This window comes from Halichoerus grypus, chromosome 12 (genome assembly GCF_964656455.1).
Source record: "Halichoerus grypus chromosome 12, mHalGry1.hap1.1, whole genome shotgun sequence".
In the NCBI taxonomy this organism is placed as follows: Eukaryota; Metazoa; Chordata; class Mammalia; order Carnivora; family Phocidae; genus Halichoerus; species Halichoerus grypus.
In genome coordinates this window covers 25648851-25676196 of record NC_135723.1, presented here as the reverse complement: position 1 = coordinate 25676196, position 27346 = coordinate 25648851, and the positions used below count along the sequence as shown (strand labels likewise).

The window sequence follows — 27346 nt, the reverse complement described above, 5'->3', positions numbered from 1 at the left end:
AAGTGGTCTTCCAATTCCGTTGTTCTGATTTTGTCTTCTTTCCAAATGACCTTAACTCCATTCAAAATAATGACATAGGAATATATTTTTATAAAAATGACAAGATAAAGAGTATCTGATGATAGTTCTAATTGTGAGATTAACTATAGTCGGTTCTAGAGTATTTCAAAACAAATAATTTTATTGTTTATCTAGTCTACTCACTGCTACAGCCAGATTGAGAACGGTCAGAGTGTCATTCTCTGTTCCAACGGAAAGCGAAGGTTCGAAGATGGCACCATTGGGCTGGACAAAAGAGACTGTGTGGCTCTCAGAGTCATGGGTTATATTTTCTTTAGCTAGATAACGAACTCTGAAAAACAAACCAATAAAATTCAGAATAATTGCCTCAAGTGAACAGGTCTCCAATGCCATTCATTCAGGTAACAAATAATTTTTGAGTATATAGAATATGTCAGAAATTATGCTACCCAATTGGTTTAAAATGATAAATAAGCCAATGCTGGGTCTTGGGCAAATTAGAGAAGGGGATCTTAAATCTGCATAGATGGGAGAAGTAATAGGTGTTATTAAAAGAGTTTTCACAGAATCCATGGGAAAACCCAGAACAGATACAAATCCAGGTTTAGGATGATCATGGTGGGAGAAAGGGTCAAGATACAATTTGGTAGCAATTCCACATAAGTGGTCTGACAAATAGAAGTTAAATTAGGAGAAACGGTAAAAAGCCCCATCGTGTATTGTTAAAAACGCAAATTGTTGAATTTGTTTGGATTGTAGAATGAGATTAAAGAGAATGGTGGGAAATAAAGCCATCAAAATAAGCAAGATCTCAAACATAAAAGGGTTGCATCCTATGCTCTAGTATTTAGCCTTCATCCTGAGGGTAAGGAGGAGACAGTAGGAAGGTTCCCGTCAGGGAATATTAAGAGTCCCTTTTCTTATATTAGAAAGAATGCTCAACATACGTAGCCTATCCAGCACTGGCTTTTACATATTTTCCAGTACTTTAATGAGAATGAAAGATAACTAATGCAATAAATTTCCATTTTACAGGCCAGTTCCCCTCCCCACTCCTGCTATATATTAAATACTTATTAGTTCTAAGCTCTTGGCTGTAAAATCTCTAGGCTAAAAAGTACCAACTACTTTTTAGGAACATGGTGAAGGATGATTATTATAAAAAAAATCTTTTGCAAGTACAGGATATTTATTGAGACAAAATAAGGTATCATTCATTGCATTACCATATATGTGAATGTCTATACATGAGACAAATAGATAGCTAAGGTAAAGACTGAGAAAACATGGGACTAAAAAAAAATGTAAAAACAAAAGATACAACAATTCACTCAAGTATAATAAAAATGTAAATTCCTGGGGGCGCCTGGGTGGCTCATTTGGTTGGGGACCAGACTCTTGATTTCGGCTGGGGTCGTGGTCTCAGGGTGGTGGGATCCAGTCCCAGGCTGGGCTCCATGCTCAGCATGGAGTCCCCTCAAGATTCTCTCGCTTCCTCTCCCCCTGCCCTTGCTCATGCTTATGCATGCACACTCTCTTACTCTATAAATAAATAAATAATAAATAAATAAATAAATAAAATCTTTTAAAAAAAGGAAATTCCTGTAGGATAGGAATTATGGGTGTTTTGTATCCCCAAGCACTGTGCCTGGCACATGGTGAGTTATTGATAAATAATTTTTGGATGAATAAATTAAATAATGGATCACATTTTTTCAAAAGAGTTCAGAGTAAGATGGAAAGATAATTTATTTTTAACATAATTTTGTCAACAGTTTATTATTTATTCTTCTTGGAGTACTGTAGACGTACCAGGAATATACAAATCTGAAGCAGCATCCAGGACAGTCTATTACTAGTCAACTACTAATTTCTTTTATGTAATTATATCTTAAAATTAGACAACTTGCTATTAACATTTAGAATTGGAGCACTTTAATTTTCAGGAAGACCTATGTATGTGTAATAATTGAAACAATAGCAACATAAGTGACCCAGATTCTAGCTTACTTAAGTTGTACTAACATCATCATACCAGTAGATGGCACTAAGAGAAAAATCCTTTGCACCGAGGCCTGTGTTTAGGATGTGCATTTAGAAAGAGAACGTAATTGCTCACTTCTTTTGTTTAAAAAACAGAATGTATACAGGTTTTGCAAAGTGTTAGTTAATAAGGTCAAAGGGAGAAATTTGCCTTAGATTTTTCCCCAGATTGCTTTCTTTGTACTCCTGCCAAAGCAAAGTAACTTAAAAACAACAATAAGAAAGAATAATGTTGGATCGAAGAAAATTCTCAAGGAATTACTGAGTCTTCATAGAGACAATGAAATTGTAATACATATAATTAAGATCTCAATCCAGGCAATTTCATGCTTTGACCCGTATTATACCTTGTCAATCAAAGTTTCACTGAACTCACGTTAGCAGACATCAGCCAAAGGAACCTGTGGTTCTGAGGAGGGACATCTTTCCACCCTTCCAGTTTTAACTGCGTTCAGGGTATAATTTATGTGGAGGCAAGTTCGCCTCAACCTATCAGCTGTTAGGAAGACTCTGAAATTAACTTTTTCTGAAAAGTAACCAATTGTTTTCCCATTGTTTAAGGCATCCAAACAGACACTAATGGTTCCATTTTGGTGACATCATAAGCCAGGATGACCCCTAGTTGATTAGAAATCTTTTTAACATTGTTATATAAATGGGAATTTATTGTTTATAAACTTTAGCTGCAAATCCAGCTTCACTAATTCAACCTTGCCCTCACTGCCTCTCCAAGTAAATCAAGTTTATCTAACCCTTCTGCCCCTTGGAGAGATAGATTAAAGTCTCTAAAAAGGAAATATGTATTAGCTGTCACCTATCAGAGCAGGACTCGGGCTGGATTCAGTATTATGTTTATATTTCTCCACATCTCAAGTAATATCCTTAAAAATGAAAAAGTGACCCTCCCCCAAACAAAAAAACAGAAAAGTTCTCAAATTCTAATAAATATTTGCTTTCCTCACATGTATTCAGTTCACTCAGGTTATAATTTTTTAAATAATTTTTCTTAGATTTTCATTAGCTCACATGTGAATTCTAGATTTTCATAGGTATGCATCATTGTTACAGTATTTTGGGGGGAACAAACTACTCATATAGACTTTTGATAATAACATGAGAACTCTAAGACCATGAAAAAATGAAAATATTTTCCAAGATTTTTTTTTTTTTTTTGTAACAATGAAAACCAAGTGTTTTTCAATAGCACTGTGAATCGTCACAGACATGTGCGCAGAGACGAGAGTCATGGGGACAATGGCTAGGACAGAAGAGTCACCAAGGCCCTCGGCAGCATATATATCATGTGCTAGGGCAGCAGACACTACCTTCACAAGGGCCATTATGTTAGATTTTGAGTGTGAGTTGTCAATCTAAAAACATATTAATGTGTGAAGAAATAAATTCTATAATTATGGACTAAAACAGATAAGATACTAAAACTATGAATTTTAAGAAATCATTGTAAATATGAAATTTTGTGATAAGAATTGATCGTGCTATGTAACGAGTTATAATTATCCTTGAAGGAAAATCACACATTTGTATAACAAATGATACAGCAGGACTTAACTATGTTCCCACATGGATATCATAAATGTATTCCTTATCCTGGTGATGGTTAGTGCCTTTAGCACCTCAGTTCCCCACCCCCAATTTTCCTGCCTTGATAGTGGGAAAAAACACATAGTGTGTAATTTAAATCAGAAAAAAAAAAAAAAACATTCAAAAATCTAGGAGTCAACAGTTCCCAGGTCTGCGTGAACATGGAGAAATCACTTCACTTCCCCTGGTGTCAGTTTTTTTAGTTTACAAAATGAGAAGTTCTGGCTAATCATTCCCCCTCTAGTTCTAATATCCGAAGATTCTATTCAAAAGGGTGTTAAACTATTAGAGAATATAAGATATAGGAGTAACATCTTCAGTCTCAGTCCTGGAGAAACAGAAGGATGAAACCACTAAATCAAGACAAATACCCGTCTGACTTGGAAATTAGTTTCAGCAGAAATCCTTGACATATACTGTAGTTACATAAAATCAGTTTAATGCTGTGGTTTTTAAAACTGGATATGTACTGGAACCACCCAGAGGGTCTGTAAAAACTCAGTGCTGGGCTCCAACCTAAGAGTCTGCCTCATTTGACCTGGGGTGAGATCTGAGAGTTCACATTTCTACCATGTTCCCAGGTGAGGCTGATGCTGCTGAGGTGGGAACCACACTTCGAGAACCACCGGTATAATGTATACAGTCAATTTTTGGATTTTAAAATACTCTGCTTTTTAAAATTCTGATAAATTTTTCCTACTAAGCATGCATATTTCAGAGTTGCCGAGAATATGAGTCACAAGTGCAAAACACCTATAACTTCTTCAATGTAGGGCAGTTATTTGATGCTGCCAAATTTCTAATAAAATCTGTATATCTTAGAATCATTAAATCCTTAGATTGGGATTCTCTATAGGCAGAAACAAAGTATTTCATTATGCCTTACTGGAAAAAATAATACGTACATCTGAAAACAAGGTCATTTTGCAAATGGAAATCTTTTCAGAAATACAAATGGTCGAGGAAAGAACGCCGCTTATTTGTGGGGACTCACCTGTATGTGTAAGGACCCCTCTGTTTAACCTTGATTCTACTGCTGTTCACAACCACTTCCTGTGGGTTTTGCACGTCAAAGATCCAGAACTGTCTATAAACTTCTGTGCCTGTTTTAACCCAATTCTGAAAGGCAATTGTACCTTCTTCGAGGACAACTTGCTATGAAAAAGAAAACAAGTTTGCGTTATTTCTTTGTAGTAAATATGGGCACTTCTGGGCGTTGAGAACTTTTGGTTAGCCCCTGCAAGGGCCAAGCTCAAGGACCTTGCTCAGGAGAACTTTTGCAAACTTGCCATACAATTGCAACAGACATGTTTTCAGCAAATTATTATAGCAACCTCTTTTAGTCAACCTCTTATAAAGGGAATCAGTGTGTGACGCTGCAGACATGGCTGGTGAGCTGAGGCCAGTGGTTGGCAAGCTTTAGAGTGACCCTCGGGTAATATTGCAACAGTTATAACACAACTTATTAAGCAAATTTTATTAAACCTCTTCCAAAAGGTTATCGGCTTGAACATTAACTTCTCTTCTGCCCTCAGTTAGGCTGAGGAGACAAAACAGAAAAACCGAGAAAAATCTGGCAGCATTGAAAGCTTTAACTTTTCTTCAAAAGTTGTACACTTCAGAGGAGGATCACTTAACATTTATTAAATTAAGAAAAAGGAAAAGCTTCTCGATGAAAAACACAAATTTGACTTCTCTTCAAAATCTTCAATCCTGGGGCACCTGGTTGGCGTAGTCGATTAAGCGTCCAACTCTTGATTTTGGTTCAGGTCATGCTTTCAGAGTCGTCAGATGGAGCCCTGAGTAGGGCTCCGCACTGGGTGTGGAGCCTGCTTAAGATTTTCTCCCTCCCCATGCCCCCTCCCCCACTGCTCATTCACTTTCTCTCTTTTCTCTCTCTCAAAATCCTTCTCAATCCCTAACTCAATATATTTGTGGCAACTGAATAGGACACGTTTCCAAAAGCTACAACAGTCTAACATTATTAAGTTACTACTTTTAGAATAAAAGGATGAAATAAGGAAGTTGTCTTACTTTTATTTTGTGGAATTCATTACAAATCATCAATGCCCCATGTAGTGAAGATAAACAAGTGGAAAAAGTACCAATGACAGAATCACAAAACCCTGTATTAGAAATCTGGTCCCCTGTTTGAGGTGCTGTGAGACTGAATGGAAAGTCACCAAACCCCTCAGGGTCAATTTCAGTATCTATTAATTGAAGGAGTTATAGATGCTCCCCCAGTTTCTGTCCATGGCTTTCACTCTCTGAGCCAAAAGTCTGTAAAGCTATGGTAACCAGAGCAAACAAAGGTGATTTGGTAGCAGGCAGTATTCCCAATTAAGTACCTTGGGAAGAGTGCCCACAATGGAAAGCTCCATCTTGGTGTTTGAGGAAGAGGAAGAAAAGTATTTCACAGAAAATGAGCCCAAACAGACCCACGAATACAGGAACAATCTGACCTATTTGTTTCCCTCACCAGGAAGCATCAATTCATAGAATGATGAATTGGGAAAGGACACAAAACATTATCACATTTTCTAGGCGAGCACGCTGAGGCTCTGAGGAACGATGTGGCTGGCCCACGAGTACTCCAAGAGCAGCAGAACCATCATGAAAATGCTAGTCTCTGACTCTTAGACTAGTCCTCTTTTACACCATGCTCTTATGGTCTTTTCTTTTTTTTTCCCCTGTCACCTCTGCACTTAGTTGGTAGAAGTCAAACTAAGTTTCATATCTTCAGGATACATTACTTATTGCTTAATGCAGAGAATAAGGAAATTCCTCAGAGAAGAACAGGGCACCAAGCTAAAATGCTATTACAAAACCCCATGCTCTTGCAATGCATTTTCACTGGGCTCACTGGAGCTGCTAAAACGATGTTAGACCAGTACTTTTTACAACAACTTGTCCCTGAAAAACTTTTCATTAGCTCCCCAAAAGTCTTATTTCCAATACTAACAAGCTCAATATTAAGACAGAGTTACACGCAGATGAAGTATGATGGCTATTCTTCTAAATGTAAAGGTGTCTGATGAGGGTGTTGAAGCCGAAAGCTATGATAATGTACCAGTTTCAAGAGACTGTATGAGAAGAAAATACACATGAACATACACATTACTGCTCCTTCACTATAAGAATCTTAAGGACTAATGCAATAGCAATTATCATATAACTCTTAAGGCACACATTTTACTTTAGTTCTTAATGAAAGAAACTCAATAAATATTTACAGAATTGAAAAGGAACTGTGATGGAAGGTACTTGTCGGGGCAGAAAATCTCCCTAACTCTAAGGTATGTGCATTTAATATCAAAAGACTATCTGTGTATCATGCCTTTCTTCTAAAGGCCAGGACTCACTCTGCCTTATTTGTTGATCGGGAGATTTTTTTTTTTTTTTTAATGGGAAAGTTGAAACACAAAAAACTGAAATGAGTGCACTGAATTATCAGCTGTTAGAGTTAGGGTCATCTAACCCCATCTCTATTTTTTTTCGGTGGTAGAAATGAGTCCTAGAGAAAACAGATGTCTGACTCAATATTACGTGACAATATAGTAGCAGGTAATAGAGAAATCAGGTCTTCTTACTCCAATCTTGTGTAGTTTCCATAATGCCATGGTTTGATCAGAGACAAAGAGAAAAAAATCTTGAAACAGTCAAAATAGGAATGCGTTTCTTCTGATCCTAAGACTATTCTATGTAGTAGTTTAGAAATTGTATAGCCACTCCTTGAATACCAAGACCAAATATGCCACGAGTGCCCTTTAATTTTAAAAGGAACAAAGGTTTTTATGTTATTTGTGACCTTAAAAGGCCTAGATTTTAAGTTGGATTTGGGCTATCTAGCCTATTTTGCAAATCTTTCACTATATTTGAAGTATAGAGTCAATAATGATGTGCATGAAAAAATAATTTAATAATTTTAATTCCTCTCACTTGGCTGATGTGTCCATCAGCATCTGTCCCTGACCTTAAGCATACAGTCTATCCAACCCCAGTACTGGCTGGATTCCGACATGATGACTCTCCTATGGCAAGGACTCCAGCTGGGTTGAAAGCTATTGACATTGTAACTTCTATTTTGCTACATTAATTTGAAAGCAGATGTCTGAACAGCAATATCTTCCATCTAGTTACATACCCACTTGATTATTGCTATTCCAGGAAAACAGTGCTCATCACCAACCCTGGCAACTTTGGTGTAATTATTAAAATGCCCTTGATATCCTTCTATGTGTGGAGTATGTAGAGTACCAATGTAGAAAATATGTTGTCAAGGATCTTATAAAGTACTAACAGAATTATGTGTAGATTTTAATCTATGACTTAGATTCCCATATCTTGTCCCCACGCTGAACAAGTATAGTGGCTTCTTCCAACAAAGCAGAGTGAAGTGTTTAAGAATGACACTGAATCCTATGGGTTTAGTCCCCAGTTTGGTCCTGTGCTAACCACTGAAACTTAGGCAAGTTATTTAATTTCTTTATACCTCAGTTTCCTTATCTGTAAAATGGGGGTAAAAACAATAGTATTAGGTTGAAGCACACGAAATTAGTATTTTTTGAAATTCAACATAAGTTGAATATGGTTTAGTTGAATATTTATCCTCCTGGTTACGAGATGAATAAATGTGAGCACTTAGAACAGTGTTTGCACATAGCTAGCAAGCATTCAGTAAATGTTAGCTGTTATTCTCATACAGGTCCTATCCACCCTTTGGAGGGAGAATTCTAACATCATTTACTCTCCAAAGTGCTTGAATTGTTTCATTCATAGCATTTTCTGTCTCAATCAGTCATGTGCCGATAACTCACATAGTATTCTCTGACACTTCTTTTTCTGCTATTTAGTCATTTTAAAATTTACTCTCACCGCAGCGACATTAAAACTTCCTTAAAATGCAGAAACATACTGAAAATAGTCTTCACCATCTACCACAATTTGTTCCATTTAGGACAAGACATTTCCTCACACGCAAGAAGATCTGTGCATTCTGCAAGCGTCTACGCACGCATGTGTGTGTTCGCGTGTGCACAAAAATGCACTGAATTATGGTATTAGCGGTAGCTGTGCTGACAAAGAACAGCTTCAGTGTCAAGTCATCGATTAAAACCCAGGATAAGATTTGGTGAAACCCAGGAAATTAGCCTCCAAAACCTGATGTGAGAACTTAATATGGGAGGTTGTGCATTCGGCATGAGTACTAAATTATGTTGATATGTTGACACAACTTGGACAGGAGGAAGAAAATTATATACACGTACCTGCTGTTTCTTGAAACACTGGTTTTAAGTAATTTTATTATTGCAGTTAAAATGCAAATGTATGAGTGTTTAATCCATTTTTATACCTCTACTTTAATTTAAAATTTACTTTGCACTCTTTCATGTTCATGTTTATGTTCTCATATACTGTCATTAACATAAAACGATTTCTACAAATCATTTTTTCATACTTGGAAATACTATAAGCTGATATTACAAAAGTAATATAAATATTATATTATTTAAAATATGGACTATTGAGTCAAAGATGGGCTATTAAACAAATAATTATTTCAATTTATTTTATCTGAAGGCATGTCTTACAAACTACTAATGGATTGTTCTTTTCAAGAATAGGAAAAAGAAATGATGGTATAATTGAGCGATGGTATAATTTAACAGTCTTTTAGGAGGAAAGGAAAAGCTTTAATTTCCTTCTTGGTGTTCTATACTTAATATCATAGGGAAATTAAGATTTATTTAAAATTACCAATGTTATGCAAAATTCATGAGATACTTATCAAGTGATATTAACAATGTCAAGTAACAAATTATCTTTTGTAAATGCTGGCAGAACTTTGACCTTTTTCCAAAGTGCTGTGGTAGCTTCCACATTTGTGACATCTGATGCCATTGACTTTATCTACGTAAGATTGTATAAACCTGCTGGCTCCACAGAACTCTCTTAGGAATCAGAGTCAAAAATACCGGTCAGAAAGTGTTCAGCTATAATCTATAAAAAGCATGAAGTCCCTAGAAAACATCCCTTAGAAATAGCGTAAAATGAATGTGTGTGTATATATACATGCACACACTTATATATAAAAGAAGTAAAATTTCTGGACTATTATAGACCATATCAAGTGCTGTGATAGCTAAGTGATATCACAGAAGAGAACACCCTGTTCCAGATCCACTTAATAAATGAGATAACAGCATGGGATGATTTTCTGATCTTTTTCAAGTAAGCACTTTAATTTTTTTAAAGGGTGCTTGTATGCAGGTAATAACTTTCCCAATTTGCTGTTAGTCAATTAAATGAAGAAAGTAAACTTCAGTGAGTTTCAGTGGTAAACGAAAACCAGAACTAAAATGTTTATATGTTTGCAAAATAACAGCTTTAACCTAAGTGCTCCTGAGGCAGGGGGTAAGGCACTTAGCTCTGTGGGTTTACACATAATTCAGAGATTTGACTCCTACTCTATGTCAAGCAGATACATGTTGCAATCTTATTTTTAGAACAGTTTTGTAAACTGAAGAATAAAGAAACAGCCTAGTATAAGGAAAGAAAAAGTCCCAGTATCTTTATAAGACTAAAATTGACAAGATCAACATGGCTATATTGAAATCTGAGAGCAAAATCAGGCTTAGTCTTAAATGTATCAGAGATACTGAGCAGTGAAGGGATTCTGATGATTAGTCTTAGTCTATGGATATGTGGCAGGCATACAATATAAACCATCAGTTAAGAGTTTTTTGGAACTCATTCCTCCTCAAATCTCAGTTTTGTGCCTCCTCCACCTTCGAGGGTCTAGATCCATACTACTCCCGCTTGTCTTGTAAAAGGTTGCACATATAACCCTTATTTCAAAAACAAGAGAAAGTCCTCCATTTCTTTGTTGCATCCTACCCGACTAAATTTGTTACCCTAACCTACTGAAGTTATATGTTCAAGAACCTTAGTGACCATGTTCTAATCATTATTTCCTGAATTTTCATATGCCTGAGGGCATTTAATTTTCTCTTTCCTTGAGTGCTGGCCCCCCATTAACTTCCAAATTAATTATACTCTTTTATTTTTATTTCTTTACATAAAATCATTTGTTCTTGTCTTCTTACCTCTGAATTATGCATAAAACTTGTAGTGATCTCTCTGCTTTTTTGTCTCTACACTCAATTTCTTGAGAAAGCACATGGACTGTTTAGTTTTATCTGTAATCTTGATAGCAATGCTCAGTCTGAGTTCTGACCTTTGAAACATACACTGATGTTCACATCAAAACACTCATAAAACTTCAGTCTTTTTTTTTTTTTCTCCTATAGCACATCTTTCCCAATAGCTCAGCTGGACATCTTGAAGTATTTTTACTCTCTCCTAATTTAGTTCCATATCCAAACTGCACTGCACTCCATTACCCTTTTTTTCCTATGTACTCTACCATGCTAGCCCAGAGCACCTTTGTGATATCTTGAGCAGACTGTGCAGAGATCTTCCTAAAAGAGAGTCTTAGGTTCTCCCTGAAAGTGGCTATATCCTACATTAGTTTTTCCTTGTTCTGCTGTTTTTGGCCTCCTCACTCTCCGGCCCCTTCTATAGTAGGATCATAGTGCACAAGACTGTGTGTGATCTAGTCTAGTCTCTGCCTTCATGTTGTCTGGGTTTGGGAACGGACTCCTTCCAGCCACATGAGTTGGCAAGTCAATTTAAGGTCTTGTGACTAAAATGGGTAAAATAATAGCTTCTCAGAGAGATCTGCAAAGATCAAATGAATTGGTATATATGAAGCTCTTCGCAGCTCTAAATAAATGCTAGCCATGTTACAGCAATCTCTAAATCTCTAAATGCAGGTTTTGTTATCTCTTAAGCCTACCAGAAAACAGCCACCAACTACTATTGCCTGTCACATAGTCAATTAAATATTCTCCTGCCTGATCTTCGAAGCTTCCTAAATTTTACCCCATGTCGTTTTTCTAATCCTCTCTTTTGTGGATCCCATATTTGGGGTGCATTTTCTATTTTCTTCCCTCCCTCTTCATAGCAGTTCGCTGCATTTTCACAACTTTTTCCATAATATTAATTAGTCCTCTGATGCCTTTATTGCAGCCCTCTTTGGACTTTCAAAATCCTATGCTTGTTCAAAATCCAACAGGTTCACCTTTCTGAAATTACTGAATATTCAGAGAGAGTCCTCTTTCTAAGTAGCATTTTCCCATATTATACATGAGGCTCACAGTTCTCTGTAGGTTGGCATGATATGCTTTTCTCCAGTTAAATCTTAAACTTGTTGAGGTAACAAAATATTTTACTCTCTGTCACTATATAAAAGCACATTTTTGACATCTCAAAACTCTTATTTTCTCATGATTAACTACTATGAATGTAGAGATAAATGCCAAACACTTAAAATAGATGTTAGCCCTTCACACACCACTGAACAGAGAGGCTATCTGTACTACTATTGTTGAATGAAGAAGAAAAAGGTAAATGATCAATATTTAGCTACTGGCCATCAATTATGTGTCAGAAAGAAAATAGTCTAAAATGCTGCACAGTGGGAGATTATTGTGACTTTCCATTCTGGAGACTTTCCCAAAAGATACACGATAGCCTGTGTTTTAGCAGAGAAATTGATTCTGTTCTCTCTCCACAGAAGATCCGGAAGGGAAGCACAGTTTATAGAGTAGGAAGAGCACCATGCAATGGACTTCCATCTCACATAGTCACGTAAGCCCCATCTCACCAGCATCTGCTTATCTTTATTGAACTGGATCATAAATAATAGCAAGAAAACTGGGAATTCCAAGGAAGGGGGGTGACATTCCATTTACAGTATATCTTTAAAGTTAAATGCATGCGGGGCGCCTGGGTGGCTCAGTTGGTTAAGCGACTGCCTTCGGCTCAGGTCATGATCCTGGAGTCCCTGGATCGAGTCCCGCATCGGGCTCCCTGCTCGGCAGGGAGTCTGCTTCTCCCTCTGACCCTCCCCACTCTCATGCTCTCTGTCTCTCATTCTCTCTCTCTCAAATAAATAAATAAAATCTTTAAAAAAAAAAAAAAAAAAAAAAAAAAAAAAGATTTAAAGTTAAATGCATGCGGTTGAAGCTTTGCAATGTGTTAGCAATAGAAAAATTAGAAATGCCTATATTATTGAGCAAATACAGCACTCCTATTTTATATATATATGAACCATTACCTCAAAAATGTCCTACTGTCCTATCTTCTATACTAAGACAATGGCTATAGTGACACAATTTTTTTTTTAAGATTTTATTTATTTATTTGACAGAGAGAGTGAGCGCACAAGCAGGGGGAGTGGCAGGCAGAGAGAGAAGCAGGCTCCCTGCTGAGCAGGGAGCCCAATGTGGGACTCGATCCCAGGACCCTGGGATCGTGACCTGAGCCGAAGGCAGATGCTTAACCGACTGAGCCACCCAGGCGTCCCAAGACAATTTCTTTTAGTTTTAAAACCACTATCATTTGTGGCTATAGAAAGAAATAGTGGAAAATAGTAGCTTCTTGTCATGAGTAACTGGATTTGAAATTAATTCTTCATATTAATTTGTCAATTCAGTCAATGCCTCAGTGAAATAAAATGGTATTTATTTACACTCATAGTAAGAGCAAAAAGTCAACAGGGATGAATGGATGAGAGAAGTAAAGGTTTTGGCAGTAACAGAAATTTCAGTATAAATTGGTAGGTCTAGCCCATTTTATGATTGGATTCTTGTTGTTCTCCATCGTGTACTATGCTCATTAACCCTCTGCCTGGGCCATTGACAACTAGCCAGGCTGCGACCTGAGGTCAGCACTCAGATATGTTTCATTTGGCAAGCATTATATGTAAAAAACTGAGCATAAATGCCCTGGGGCAGGACATACGCTCTCAAGGGTCACATTAGTTCCTGTTCTTATGTTATTTTGTTCTTGGAACCGTCACTTTTTTTTTTTTTTTAAACCCTGTCTCCAAACCCCTGAAGCCATTTGAATTCGCCACCCTTGGTTTAGGACTCCAGCCGATCTGCTTCTTATTCTCGTGCTCCCTCTCTCTCTCTCTCTTTCTCTCAGTTAAAGTTCGGTAAGTGTGAAGCTCATTAGAAAGAACGAAGGTGGGAGATGAATTCTAGTTTCTTGTGCAAAGCCTGTGTATTGAATCATCCTAATTTTTGTTGAAACTACAGGCAACTCATTGCATATATGCTGACATGTGTCCTACATAATGTTTCTGAAAGCATTTTCGCAGAATCAATATAAACCTTTATAAATAGGAAATGTTTATAAGACAATCATATGTCATTACACATATTATAAAAAGCAGTTTGCCAAATAAAAAACTTGATACCAGTTTTACCAAAGATTCCTGCTTCGTTATGAAATACAATTTTAAGTGTGTATGATGTATGTATATGTATGAGTATATATATATACATATATATATAAAACTTCTCTCAATGTGAACCAAAGTACAACTAAATTTATAAATGTACCATCACAAAAGACATTTACTTCTCATTCAAAAGCATATCAACATAATCTTGAGACATAATGAAAAGCAATCATTTCTACGAACCTGCATACCTCTAAACAGCTTTTGTCAGAATTTGGATATTTTACTTAAGATAGTGATGCATTCATGTTCAATGTACATTATACTTTCAACATTTCTCTATCAGGTGAAGTTGCAATGGTTCATCATCACCTTTGTATTAAAGACACAATGTTGCCAGTGACCACGAAATATAAAACAGGTACCACAGCAAAACAGGGACAGAAGACAGACGGAATCACAAGACAAGAAATACCCTTTAGACTACTCGTACCTTCTTAATGGTCTTCTCAATAAGCATGTCTCCAACCGGCATCAGAATACCTCCGAACACGGCCAGCACCGCGCCAACGACAGCCCCAGCAATGAGCCCACAATTTCGATCACAGCCCATTTTCTTAATCAGGGAAGAAATTACGGTTCAGCACCTGCTTCTTCCAAACTCCTGCGTCTGATTAGGTGGTTTCAAGAGGGCTGGTTCTAGCATTAGAAAGAGATCATAAAACAGAAACTTAAATAATCAGTATGAGAGATCAAAGTACAATGAAAACACAATTGAAAAATCATTTTGCCAGTTATAAACAGATGCTTTTTCTTTTTGTTTTACGAGACGGACTTTCTAGGTTAGGCCTTCCCCTTTCTTATTTTCTCGTCTTTTCAGTTTTCTACTGTTGGATGATGAGCATTGATATCTTATCTCCGGAGAACATGCTTGCTATACTTCCTGACTCTTCTGCTTTCCTGGGACACTTGGGTGCCTCCTTGTGCTTTATCCGGCTTTGCCTCCCCAACACTGCCACCCACAGCCTGCCTGAAGCTCTCCTGCACATGAGGATACGTGGACTGAGGTCTTCTCTGCCAAATGTTAAGTATGATAACACACACTGTCTTTACTATACCTTATTCACGAGTATAGAGCAAGATACAAATTTTATAGGGAATGTTCTGAGGAGTCTCAGAAAGAATCAATTCTTCTAATCATTCGCAAGCTATCTGTTAAAACAAAAATTAATGGTTAAATTGGGGAAAATACATTGTCAGGAAATTAATATGAGAATACTCTCTCATGTCACCAAAATTATAATCACTACTAAAAGAAAATCTCATTTTCATGAATACTGAAATCATGCCTGAATTTTTTTATAAACAATGTTGAAAACAGAAATATTTTAAAGAAGTGTGCTTTACTTTCATCATTAATAATTGAATTTTGGATAGACCAAAGGTGTGAAGAATTTAAATACATGAGGTAGAGGATACCTAGTTTTAATGATAGGCATTGCTTTGTTACTAGTCTCAGAGATTTTTTTTTTGTATATTCAACTGTAATATTATTTTGTCATCATGGGCATTTGTTTCACACCAATTCTGCTAAAATCAACTAATTTGTGCCTGTATGTATTTCACCTAGTCAATCTTATTTTTGGTATCTTTATACACTATGTGGTTATTTCATAAAAATTGAAAGGAAGTGATTTCTGAAATGAGTGGATTCTATTGTAACAAATAAGAATTTGTTTCTTCTAATATTTGAAAACACATTCCTATTTTGGTTGCAACTGTATTTTTTAAGTGGGGCTGACCTGACATTGATAAACAGTCAAAATATGCCTTGTAGCTTAGAAACACATATTCCCTACTTCATTGCCCAAGGCCATGGAAAACATAAATGCCAAAAGAATGGAGACTGCAGACAAAAAAAGTCACACACAAAATATTTTTGCCAACACTGTAAATTCAATAACAAAAATTCTATTTTCTTATGGTCTCGGATTTTCCCTCCACAGTGTTGTTGCAAACAGAAGCGCCACCCTTATGACGCCATTAGTACTTATTTCCACGGAAGGAGCCATTTGGCTTTTCAAGAATATTACTTGCATAGCTAAGAAAATAAGGAAAATTAGACTTTACCTCAAAATGGAGAAAGATAAGTGTTACACAATTTTCCCATGGCAGTTTTATTTACTTACCTCTACTCTTGCTTATCTTTGTCATCTCCCTTTACCCATGCCTCATACCCTGGACACGTCCACTGTACATCAGATGCACTGAACTCATTCACACGGAGGTTCTGGTGGCAAAGAAGCCTGAATCCTATTAGTGCCAAATGTTTTTTTCCAATGTAAAAGGAAAATATATAAGCCTAAACAAGTGACTTAGTTTTCCTGTGGACTGGAGTTGGCTTTGTATTAATTGCTTGGGGGTGGAATGTGAAGAAAAACTTTCCCCACCCTCTGAAATCATGTAACATGCGTGCCATCCTGGTGTTCTGTACACTATGAACAAATAATCATATTCAGGGTAGCTTATCAAGTACTATCTTACTGAATGCTCATTTCAAAGACCATCCTCCAACTCTCATTTGCATGTTATACCTAAAGTAGCCATCCAAATACAGAGATCTAACCTAGTGTAGTTGAGGCTAGTAGACTAGAGATTAAACCAAAAACTGATTTGTGACTCTCTTGCCAGATGACCATGGGCAAACCACTTAATCTCTCATACTTCAGTTTCCTCATGTGTAAAATAAGACACTAAGATGAGATCTGCTGTTTTTAATTTAAGTAGCTGAACTGGTTCTTCTTCAGGTTCTTACATGGATGACAAACAGGCAGAGTGACTATGGAGTACCACTGTGGTGCCTGGGAACTCAATTCCCAGCTTAGTCTCCCCACTCCCCCCGACACTCTCCTCTCCACTTTTCGGAAGCTCTAGGAGAATCTCTATAGAAATCCATGGCTTTGCAAACCCATTTAAAAATTAGTACAGGAAATCCCCAGAGTTCAATTGCAGTTTTCTTTATATAATATCATGAATCTATTTAAAAAAACAACTCAAATATTAAGTCATCCCTTTTGGAAAGTTATTTTACATTCCATATAAACATCACTAAACATCTTCACTAATATTAATGTCATTTGCAACTCTTGACAGATGGAACATAAAATGATTTAAAAATTACAATTCTATTATTGCTAAAATAGATATATGTGTATATATTTGCCCTTTTCCAGATTCTATGCCATAATCAAGACATGAATCTATCTGACTTTTTCCAGAATTATTCTCCTTTATTAAAGTAGCCCATGTACTAGAGGGAAGGGTTGCTGCAAAGGGCAAAGAGTCCCAAGAATGTCCACTAGAAGACCCAGAGGACAGCATGTGTTGTCCAATGCCTCCCTCTCGGAACTAGGAAACTCATTATTATGACTTCTAAAGACCCTGAGCCCCAGAGATGTCAAGTAATGGATATGCCTGGGTCCTGCCTAGGCTCTGTCTGCTTTAAACTTAAAACTGAAGTGAGACAGTGTATCCATCCCACTGCTGTTTTGTTAATTTCATCAGAAAACAGAAGTGTCAAGTAATTTATTCTGTTGAACTCATGGTTAGACAGTTACTGGAATAACACTGGTCTGGATGATATATAAGGAAAGCTACAAGTATTAATCTAACATTACTTCACATGCGTACTAATATTTTTGAGAGAGAGAGAGCGAGAGACTGAGTATGTGTATTTTTTTTTTTTTCAAATTTTCAACTGATTCATGTTTGGTACTCTGTTCTAAGTTTCCAACTTTTTTCCCCTAATAATAGGCAAGATATTTGACATTACTTGGGTTCATTTATTTTCCTTCAGTGCCTTGATGCCATGAGTAATTAGGTATCGTTATTCAACTCATACTTTAACTTTATGCTTCATATTATAAAATTAAAATCAGTCTTATTCACCTGAGGCAAAGGAGGGCCAAACACATTATGTAAGACACACACTGCACACATAAGAGGAAAGTTCAGGTTCCAGCACATTCTATTCAACAGCTTTTCCACCCATGTTTATCTTCAGGAAAAAAAGTGTAGTTCGTCCCCACTCTTCTCTCACATTTAGCATGTGAAGTGTGTGTCTTGCACACTTGGTTTTCTTCATAACCATAGTTCCTTACAGATTAAAATAGTAATTTATTTCACTTGCTAATTTTGGATTACATTTTATTATTATTTCTCCTTCATAAGAATAGACAAGATATTGATATCTGCAATAATTTACTTCTTGCTTGACATACTTAAATTTAGAAAGCAAAGAATCATCACAGGTACAGGCAAGAAAACTAATGGTTGAGACTTGTCTAAAGAAGAGAAAAGAAAAAGGCATATTTAAAAATATCACTTATCACATTCCTTTCTTGAGGCTATAGGGAGATCAGGTGTATCTTATCAGTTTACAGATTATAAATTCTATTCCTTTTGTAGAATTTGTAAATGTATCTTATTCCCTTGGGTTATCTTTGAAAGAAGAAGAATACAATTTTTCTTTTTATTTTTTTCTTGTCAAATCAAAGGGGTGTTTCCAGAATGAATTTAGGAGCATTACGCCTTTCCACTATGTTGGAAACCTGGTGGTGGAAACTGAGAGACTAAGCTCTAAGAAGCCTCTCCAATAAATAGGTCAGAAAATCAGAGAAAATTCCCAGAGAATCTGTAATTCTTCCCATGTGTGGATAAAGCTGTGTTCCTTGGGAAACTCCACCCAGAAAAAGCATGGCCCAGATGTAAAATTTCCTGGGATGTGAACTGCAAAACTTGAAAAAGTTTCAGATTACAAGAGTATTTGTACCATAAATGAATGCCAGGACCCGCATGACATTTTCTTACTCACGAGTAAATAGCTCAGATTTCCTATTCTATCCATAAGCCTTCCTTGCAGTTTTCCTTAGAATAGAAAACCAGACCACACGCTTCTGTTTTCAACCACACGCACACACACACTGTTCTTTTGATACACAGCCTTCCTCACCTAATAAATATGTTACCTGCCCACAAAACCCATTTTTGGAGTTTTGGGATGTGATTAATTCAACAGGTTGGATATGAATGATGAAAGTTAGCTTTCAAAATTAGATTTCTTTTCACACTCTGACCCTACACCATGCCTAGGTGTGTTTACAAGCTATGATTTCCTAGACATGAGTATGATGCAGATTCAAATCCAAGCTAGTTACAATGGATGTAAACCAATAATTTGAATCTGCTTATGTTTCATTATGTGGGAACAGAAGGTCATTAGATCCGTACCTTATAAACTTCTATTTAGAGACAGAATTCTTTATGTGCAATTCCAATATATAAACATAGCTAAAAGAAAAACTATTCTGGTTAAGGGGGGGAGAACTGTAGCCCTTTCCCCTTCCTGTTGTACTTCACTTGGGCTCTGAGTCATCCTCACAGAACCCTACCCCTCTGCAGAAAATACTTCAATAACTAGATGAGAAGTTCTCCAATATCTTTTCTTATTGAAGTTACCACAGTCCTTTTGATATGTGCATTTCTATTCTATTAGAATATGTGGGGGTAGGGGCACCTGGATGGCTCAGTCAGTTAAATGTCTGACTTTTGGTTTCAGCTCAGGTCACAATCTCAGGGTCCTGGGGATCAAGCCCCGCACCGGGCTCCACACTCAGCAGGGAGTCTGCTTGGGCTTCTCTCTGTCCCTCCCCTTCTGCCCTTCCCCAGCCCCTCTAAAAATCAATCAATCAATCTTAAAAAAAATATGTGGAGGTAAAAATATACAATAGAAAAAAATTACAAACATCTATAATATGAAACAATAATACATATCACTAAATTATACTTTTCAAATATTACAATTTAAAACTTGGTAGTAAACTTAAATTAAAAAAGTATATTGGACTTCATATGCTATACTAAGGATCTTTCTAGAAACAAGCTTATCTTTTGGAGTATTTGATTACTGGAATTACTATAGGTTTGAAATGATTCTCTTAGAGTCATAGCAGTTTAAATAGGACTGTCTACAGCTTTTCTTGATCTTTGAATCTCACACAGGAATTCTATTTTTTTCCCACCTCAAATTATATTATAAACAGTAAGATGCCATGTGGTTTGCAATGGTTCAGATTCTGGACTTTGAAGTCAAGTGATTTAGATTTAATCTGGGTCTTAATAGGATAGTTTCTTTGTGGCTAAATTTTCTCTAAAATGGCTGTATCACTAATCAAATAAGGTTGTAAATGTCAAAAGTAAATGAGATTATGTATAAAAATTCCTATCATAGAAAATGTTATTTTGACATGTTATCATGAAATATTATTTTGAACAACCATACAATTAAACAGTAAAATGTTATTTCATATTGGCCAATTTTTTAATCTAATAAATGTATATAGTGTACATAGATAGCAATGATTATTTGCAAAACACTGAGAATGACAATAAAATCTGATGAAATGATGTTTTCTTTTTTTTATCTATAGGAACTTAGAGTATCACAAATGGACAGGTAGCTGCTAGCTTAGGAGATGCTCCTTAAAGCTTTTAGCCATAACTTGGGCCAGTGAACTAAAACACCTTGTGATTATATCAAAAGACAATTACAGAATCTGTTCCTTCGGAAACAAAAAATCCACAAGATTCAAATGTGCTTGAGTAAACAGCGCCAAACATTCTCATAAAAAATAAGGGAGGCAACTATAAATTCCAAACTTTTTAGTACATCCTGTGCAAGTACTGTCCAATTGTAAGGATGATGTTCCTCCCAGGCTAACCTATTATCTGATGATGGTGGATTGGATTCATTGTTCTGGTTTAATGATTCTGGTAAATAAAGATTTTCTACTACATATTTTTCTCTCATAAAATCCAATGGGCCACTGGATTCTATATAACAAAACCTTTTTAAAATTTCATTTTGATTATTTTCTGAACCAATATTGGAAGCAATGCTTCTTTTAGATTCAAAAGACATTACTAATTCAAAACCGCATAGGAGAGGACTGAAAATTGCCTGCAAACATTTTAAATATGTCTTTCACTATGTTTCTTGATAATTCCCAAACTGTGTGAGATTCACTCCAGAGAATTTATGCCATTTCCAGTATGAATTAACTTACTGTAATTAAACTGAAACTTTAAATTTTCCCAGAATGATTTATCCTTTATTCAAACTTGGTGTCATCATTCAAGTAAATAATTTACTGATATTTGTAATAAGCTTCCTACAGAGCCAAAAATATTAATTTTGATTTATTTTTATTCTCCTACCTACCAAATTTTACATAATTTACACTAATTAAATTTAGAATCATTGTTTAGAATATAATTTACTGTTCCAAGTAGCAATTATAGTATCTTTGTTCATTAAGAAAAAAAATGCTTAACAAGAACATATCCAAAATACACATTGCATTTAACCATAGTGACAAAGTTCACCAAAAATTAATCGATAGCAATAATAGATAGAATATAATAGATAGATAGAAAATTAAACACACTAATGACTCTGTCAGGTAATAAGAAGGTAATTGCAAACTAGAAAGTACATTGACATAAGAGTGGTAAGTCATTTATAACAATTAATGCATTATATTAATCTTATGATGATTTTTATTCCTAAATTAAATTAAAAGTCAGGTATAAATAGCCTAAGTGTAAAATGAAAGTTTCACAATAATCAAATTGGATCATAAATCATTTTAAATATTAATAAATGTTTACAGAAGACTTTAAACATCAAAAAATAAAATGCCATTGACCATTGGACAAGGTTTTAATATTCTTTAAACATAAAATGTAGAAAGACTGGTAACTTGGAAAACAACACAAACCTAATTTTTAAATAAAGTCTAATGTCTTTGAAAAAAGTTACAGCTTTTTACTGTTATTGTTCTACAACTCCTTAAGAGTGTTTATAGAGTAGAGTCATCTCCTATCACTTAGGAGATAGAAATCTTTTTTGTTAAAAACAAATCATATGACTTACCTTTAAAAAGGCTAAGCAAGATCTTTCAATCAAAGGCTCAAACATTTGAACAGACAGTTCTTGGTAGGACCAAATGGTATTCTGCAGAAAAACCCTACACTAAAATCCTCATTACATAAAGTGTGTGATTTTAAATATGCTTTAAAAAAAAAAGTACGATATCAAATCCCAATGAGTGGTTTGTTGCCAGAGGAGTTAGGAAAAAAAAAAAAAAAAAAAAAAAGAAACCCACCCACATCACACTACTGGTATGGCTCTTACGGGTCTATTTTTATAGTCTGGTGAGGACCCATTACCTATATCTCAGATACTCAGCAGACTTTTTTTTTTTTTTTTTTTTGGCCATTTTCCCATCCAAGTAAGTCAGAGGCCAGAGAAACAAAAGGCACTGACCTGCTGATCTGCCTCTAATATGTCCTATTTTCCTGCACAATCATTATTATTCCAGATGATGAATTGGGTCCGGGGGTGGAAAGTGTAAATTAGGACGAATTAGCAATCTTACTTCCTTGTCATGATTTAGCTTGCAAAACTCCATGAGGTTGAAATAGAATGCACTTCTCTATACAGCATTAATCTAAAGTGCATAAAGACTAAGGATTTTGAAAACAACTGGAGACACTCAATCAGCATGGATGATAAACTGACTTTAAAAAAGGAATCGCATATTGTTCTAACTAGAAATTCTTCACCGTTTATCATTTTCTGTTAGTTTTCCCCAAGTTTCACGAGCACGGCAATATATCCATGTGAAAACAAAAAATTAAATTTCCCTTAAGTTTCTTCAGCCAAAATACAACTATTCAATAACATTTAAATAGAATTACATTTAAGATAACCTTTAGTGTAAAAAGGTATATACGTAAGGTACTTTAAAGGAAAGGCAATATTTAAAATCTAACGAAAACTAAAGGTCTTGTGGGGGAAAGACCGTCAATATTAAGAATCCCTTCTTACAAAGAAATTCCCAAAATCATGTGAGGAAGATCAACATCTTTACAAAGTTAAACTGTCATCTATCAGACAGGCCAGCTGAATACATGCTTCCAAGTCAACCTTGAAATAAAGCTAGGTGACAATAACAGGCAGAAGTATATTTAGTTCGTTAGATCATATTTAAAGCAGTCCTTCTCATTGGCTTGCCTGTGCTCTCCCTTCTGAGTATGTGGTGTATCTTTTATTTGTTAGCACTGTGGTACAACTGGACAAGAATCCCAAGTGCTCTTTTTTCCCTCAAGCATTGCCTTCTTTTCCCCAGGTATTTTCACTGACACATTTATTTAAAGATGAATGCTTAGGTATTAGTACTTTAGGCCTATTGGGCTTTTTTCTTTCCAAAATTTAGACCACGCCGGTAGGATAAAGTAGAAATGAACTTGTACGGTCCCCTTGTGATTCATGCTTTTCGTTTCAACAGAAGAACTTAGAGATTTCAGGTAACTTAAAAAGAAGAGTCCTTTAAACTGTGAACTTTAATCTTTGTTGTATTAGTAAAAAGGTAATAAAAGGGCTATTTCAATAACTATCTTAAGAGTATCTATTTTATTGGATTTAAACTGCTTTGATATATTTTCTTCTCAACTTGAATTCTCACACATTTTCCCCGCCCCCAACATGACAATTCAGAAATAGCTCACACAGGAGTTCAGATAGTTCCTGTTTTAAAGAGCACATTTTAAACATATGGAAAGGATAGTTAAATAACAATGAAAACGTGAACACCATTAGAGAAAGATCCTTCAGAAAAAAAATACAAGCAAAATAGATGCTTTGACACTGAACTTACTTGGATCACTCATCAGTAGCCCAATGTCATCCAAACCCTCTGACTGTCTCTGGAGAGGGAAATGTCACACACTCCCAAGCAGTCCAAAGAATCAAATTTACATTCCCAGAAGCAGCTGTGTTCAATCCCATAGACAGCAGTTCCTGAGTAGCTTTCTGAGTCTTGTGTGCTAAGACCCAGAAAGAGCACAGCTAAGTAAAATCTGTAACCATACATCTAGATTTTGAGCAAAATCGTTACCTGGAACAATAAGGTAGAAAAACACTGTACCCATTTCTGAGTAAACATTGTTGAGATTTTCATTTTGGGAAAAGAATATGTACCCACAGTATTTTGAAGGGATATATCTTACACGAGATACACCTTATGTACACCTTATGTACATCCACTAGAACACTAGATAGATCTAGTATGATGAAGGATAAAACTTTCAACATAATAAAGTCCGCTTAGGCACAGTTCTTTGGGAACTCTTTTCTTGTGACCACACAGGGTTTGGAATCCGACAGCCAAGTGAATCCTGGTGCTCCTGGGCACAGGTTGTACCGAGTGGGGGTTAGCAGTTAAAGGACCACTTACTCTTACTCTTTTTAATCAAAAAATGGACAAAACTAAGTAAGCGGATAGTAATAAGAACTAAGTGAGGGAGTTGTTTGCAACACTTTACAGGGGCTTGATTACTAGCACTCAAACTCAAACCCCTTCCATTGGGCCCCTGTCCCTTTTCTCCCCTCTATTTTCTTATGGTTACATAGCACCATCCCCCATAGATTTGGCTTGTATTTTTTGTTCTGTTTTTGCATCTGCTAGAATACTGGCTCCATCAGGAGGGGGACATTTGTCTGGTTAGTTCACTGCTGAATCCCCAGAGTAAAGACCAGACTCAAAGCTGGTAACCAATTAAATAAATGGACACACACAATAATTGTCATAACCGTAATAATATTTTAAAAGGAGTCAGAATGGGGGCCCCTGGGGGGCTCAGTAGGTTGTTTCCGACTATTGATTTGGGCTCAGGTCATGATCTCAGGGTCATGAGTTCGAGCCCCACATCAGGCTCCACACTGGGTATGGAGCCTGCTTAAGATTCTCTCTCCCCACTCCCTCCCTCCCTCTTAAAAAAAAAAAAAAAAAAAAGAGTAAGGATGACCAGAAATCAGAAGTTACTAGGCTGTCTGTTCATACCACGAATATTCAATGGTTTGATTGGGATGAAGAGCATCTGTTTTGAAAGTCAATGGACCAGAGTTTGAATTTGGAGTTCATCACTTCCTGAAGTGTGTGACTTGTTGCTAACTACTTCACCTCTCTTGGTTACGGTGGAAATATTGCCTTCTCAGAATTGTTGTAAAAATGGACAGTGATAATATAAAGGATTTAGCACAGATCCTGACATATAGTGTTTAATCAATACTTGCTATGGTGATCAATGGCTATTAAGCAAATGTTTATTTTAGGGAATTTATTAAAGTAATATGGACAAATAAGAAATTTTGAAAATTATAAAAAGGTGTAAAATGAGAAGTTTCTTTCAACCCCCAGTTCAGGTATGTTCTCCGCAACCGCCTAGAGCTTTATGAATTTTAAATTTACATACATATGTATATGGAATAATACATATACCAGATCATACTTTCTGCAACCTGACTCTTCTCAAATTATGTGCCTTGGAGACATGATCATATTTTGGATAGAGTTAATGCTCTCTTTTTCCATTATTGAAAAATATTCCATAGTAAAGGATGTATTGTCTTTTAAATAACTGATCGCTTATTTAATGGATACTTTATTTGCAGTTCTTTAATCTTACCAAAAAATGCTAAGCATTCATATACAGTTTAAAAATTTTTTGAGTATAGTTGACGCACAATGTTAGTTTCAGGTGTACAATATGGTGATTCAACATCTCTGTATGTTATGCTATGCTCCTAAGTGTAGCTGTCATCTGTCACCATACAATACTATTACAATATCATTGCATGTATATATAGTTTTGTTTTCCTGATCTAGGACACCAGTAAACAGCAGTGAGTGAAATTTCTAGGTCAAAAGTGTGTACATTTTTTTTTGGGGGGGGTAGAGTTTTACCAAATTTCTGTTCATATTTTTACACCACAATGTGTGAGACTACCTGTCTGCATACACACTCATACTGGTTTACACTGAATTTTGAGTTTTTAACAAGTACTTTTTTATTTTTATTGTTTTTAAGATTTTCTTTTTTTTTAAGATTTTATTTATTTATTTGACAGAGAGAGACACAGCGAGAGAGGGAACACAAGCAGGGGGAGTGGGAGAGGGAGAAGCAGGCTTCCCGCTGAGCAGGGAGCCCAACGTGGGGCTCCATCCCAGGACCCTGGGATCATGACCTGAGCCAAAGGCAGACGCTTAACGACTGAGCCACCTAGGCACCCCCAACAAGTACTTTTATATTGGTAAATACTCAAATGAATGTATTTAACCTATTTTCTTAAGTATATTAGCCATTTCTATTTTAAAATATTTGTGAGGGGTGCCTGGGTGGCTCTGTCGGTTGAGTGTTTTTTGACTCTTGGTTTCAGCTCAGGTCCTGATCTCTCAGGGTCCTGAGACTGAGCCTGTGTGGTTTCCACTCTCAGTGGAGAGTCTGGTTGGGATTCTCTCTCTCTCTCTGTCCCTCCCCATGCTGGTGCACACACTGTCTCTACAATAAATAAATCTTTAAAATATTTGTGATTATATTCTCGTTCATCTTTTTTTTCCTATGACTTTGTTTGTCCTTTCCTTGTTAATTAGTAAGGAACAGGCCAGTCTTCTGACATTTGACAATTATAAAAAAAAATTTGACAATTTTAAACTTTATTTTTTTTATAATTTTATACTAAAATTTAAAATTTTTATGTCATTAACTTTCACAGTAATTTCCTTTTAAATATTGTGTCACACTTTGAAAGACTCTCTTCATTTCAAAAATATTAAAAATAATAAACCTTCTTTTAGTTTTGTATGGTTTAGATAAAATCCTTGGTAACAGTATTTTCAGATAAGCTGATTCATGGAATTTAACACTTATGAAGTAAAAGAGGAAGAGTAAAGTCAGTTGAGTAACAAATATTGCAACATATTTGAGAAACAGATGATAGATGCATTGTAGGGACTCTAAAAGAGGGGTCACATGGCCTGAGTTCTGATCACTGCTTATTAACAACAAGATTTGTGGACTCAGTAACACATAGTCATTGTACTTCTGATTTCCTTTCTCGCCAAAGAGGATAATCATACAGACTACACCTACACCCTCAGGCTGAAAGATCAAATCAGATATTAGGTTTAAACCTAATGCAAATCTGTATGCAGCTTCTATTAGGAGATGGAATTTTTTTAAGTGATTTTTTTTTTTTTTTTTTTTACAGTTCAGGAAATGAAGAATCTTAGTATAACAGACATGGCAATTGTAGATTGTATGGGTACGCAAAGACCTATAAATTATGATGATGACATAATGAGGGAGCTCACACACACTGGAGTCTTGTCCAACTAAGTCTTCTACCTGTGTTATCTCATCGACCTGTCATACCACCTCCCTGGGCTCTTTAGACAACTGAGGTCA

The 27346-nt window shown here is 35.9% G+C and overlaps 1 protein-coding gene across 11 annotated transcripts in view; it reads right to left on the bottom strand.

The window, feature by feature from the left end:
• CD36 (CD36 molecule (CD36 blood group)) overlaps positions 1 to 27346 on the bottom strand; it is a 78560-nt gene that overhangs the window by 15745 nt on the left and 35469 nt on the right. For 4 of the 11 annotated variants that reach the window (XM_078060079.1, XM_078060078.1, XM_078060076.1 and 1 more), the window contains 4 exons: positions 15097 to 15190; positions 14472 to 14677; positions 4661 to 4821; positions 205 to 352 (listed from right to left, as the gene is read on the bottom strand). In XM_078060079.1, coding sequence (XP_077916205.1) covers positions 205 to 352; positions 4661 to 4821; positions 14472 to 14591 — 429 coding nt within the window. In that variant the 5' untranslated portion in view covers positions 14592 to 14677; positions 15097 to 15190. Of the gene's footprint in view, positions 1 to 204; positions 353 to 4660; positions 4822 to 14471; positions 14678 to 14813; positions 15021 to 15096; positions 15191 to 21971; positions 22216 to 23757; positions 23781 to 27346 lie in introns of those variants that run through there. The other 7 variants (XM_078060085.1, XM_078060083.1, XM_078060080.1 and 4 more) reach the window with 5 other exon arrangements.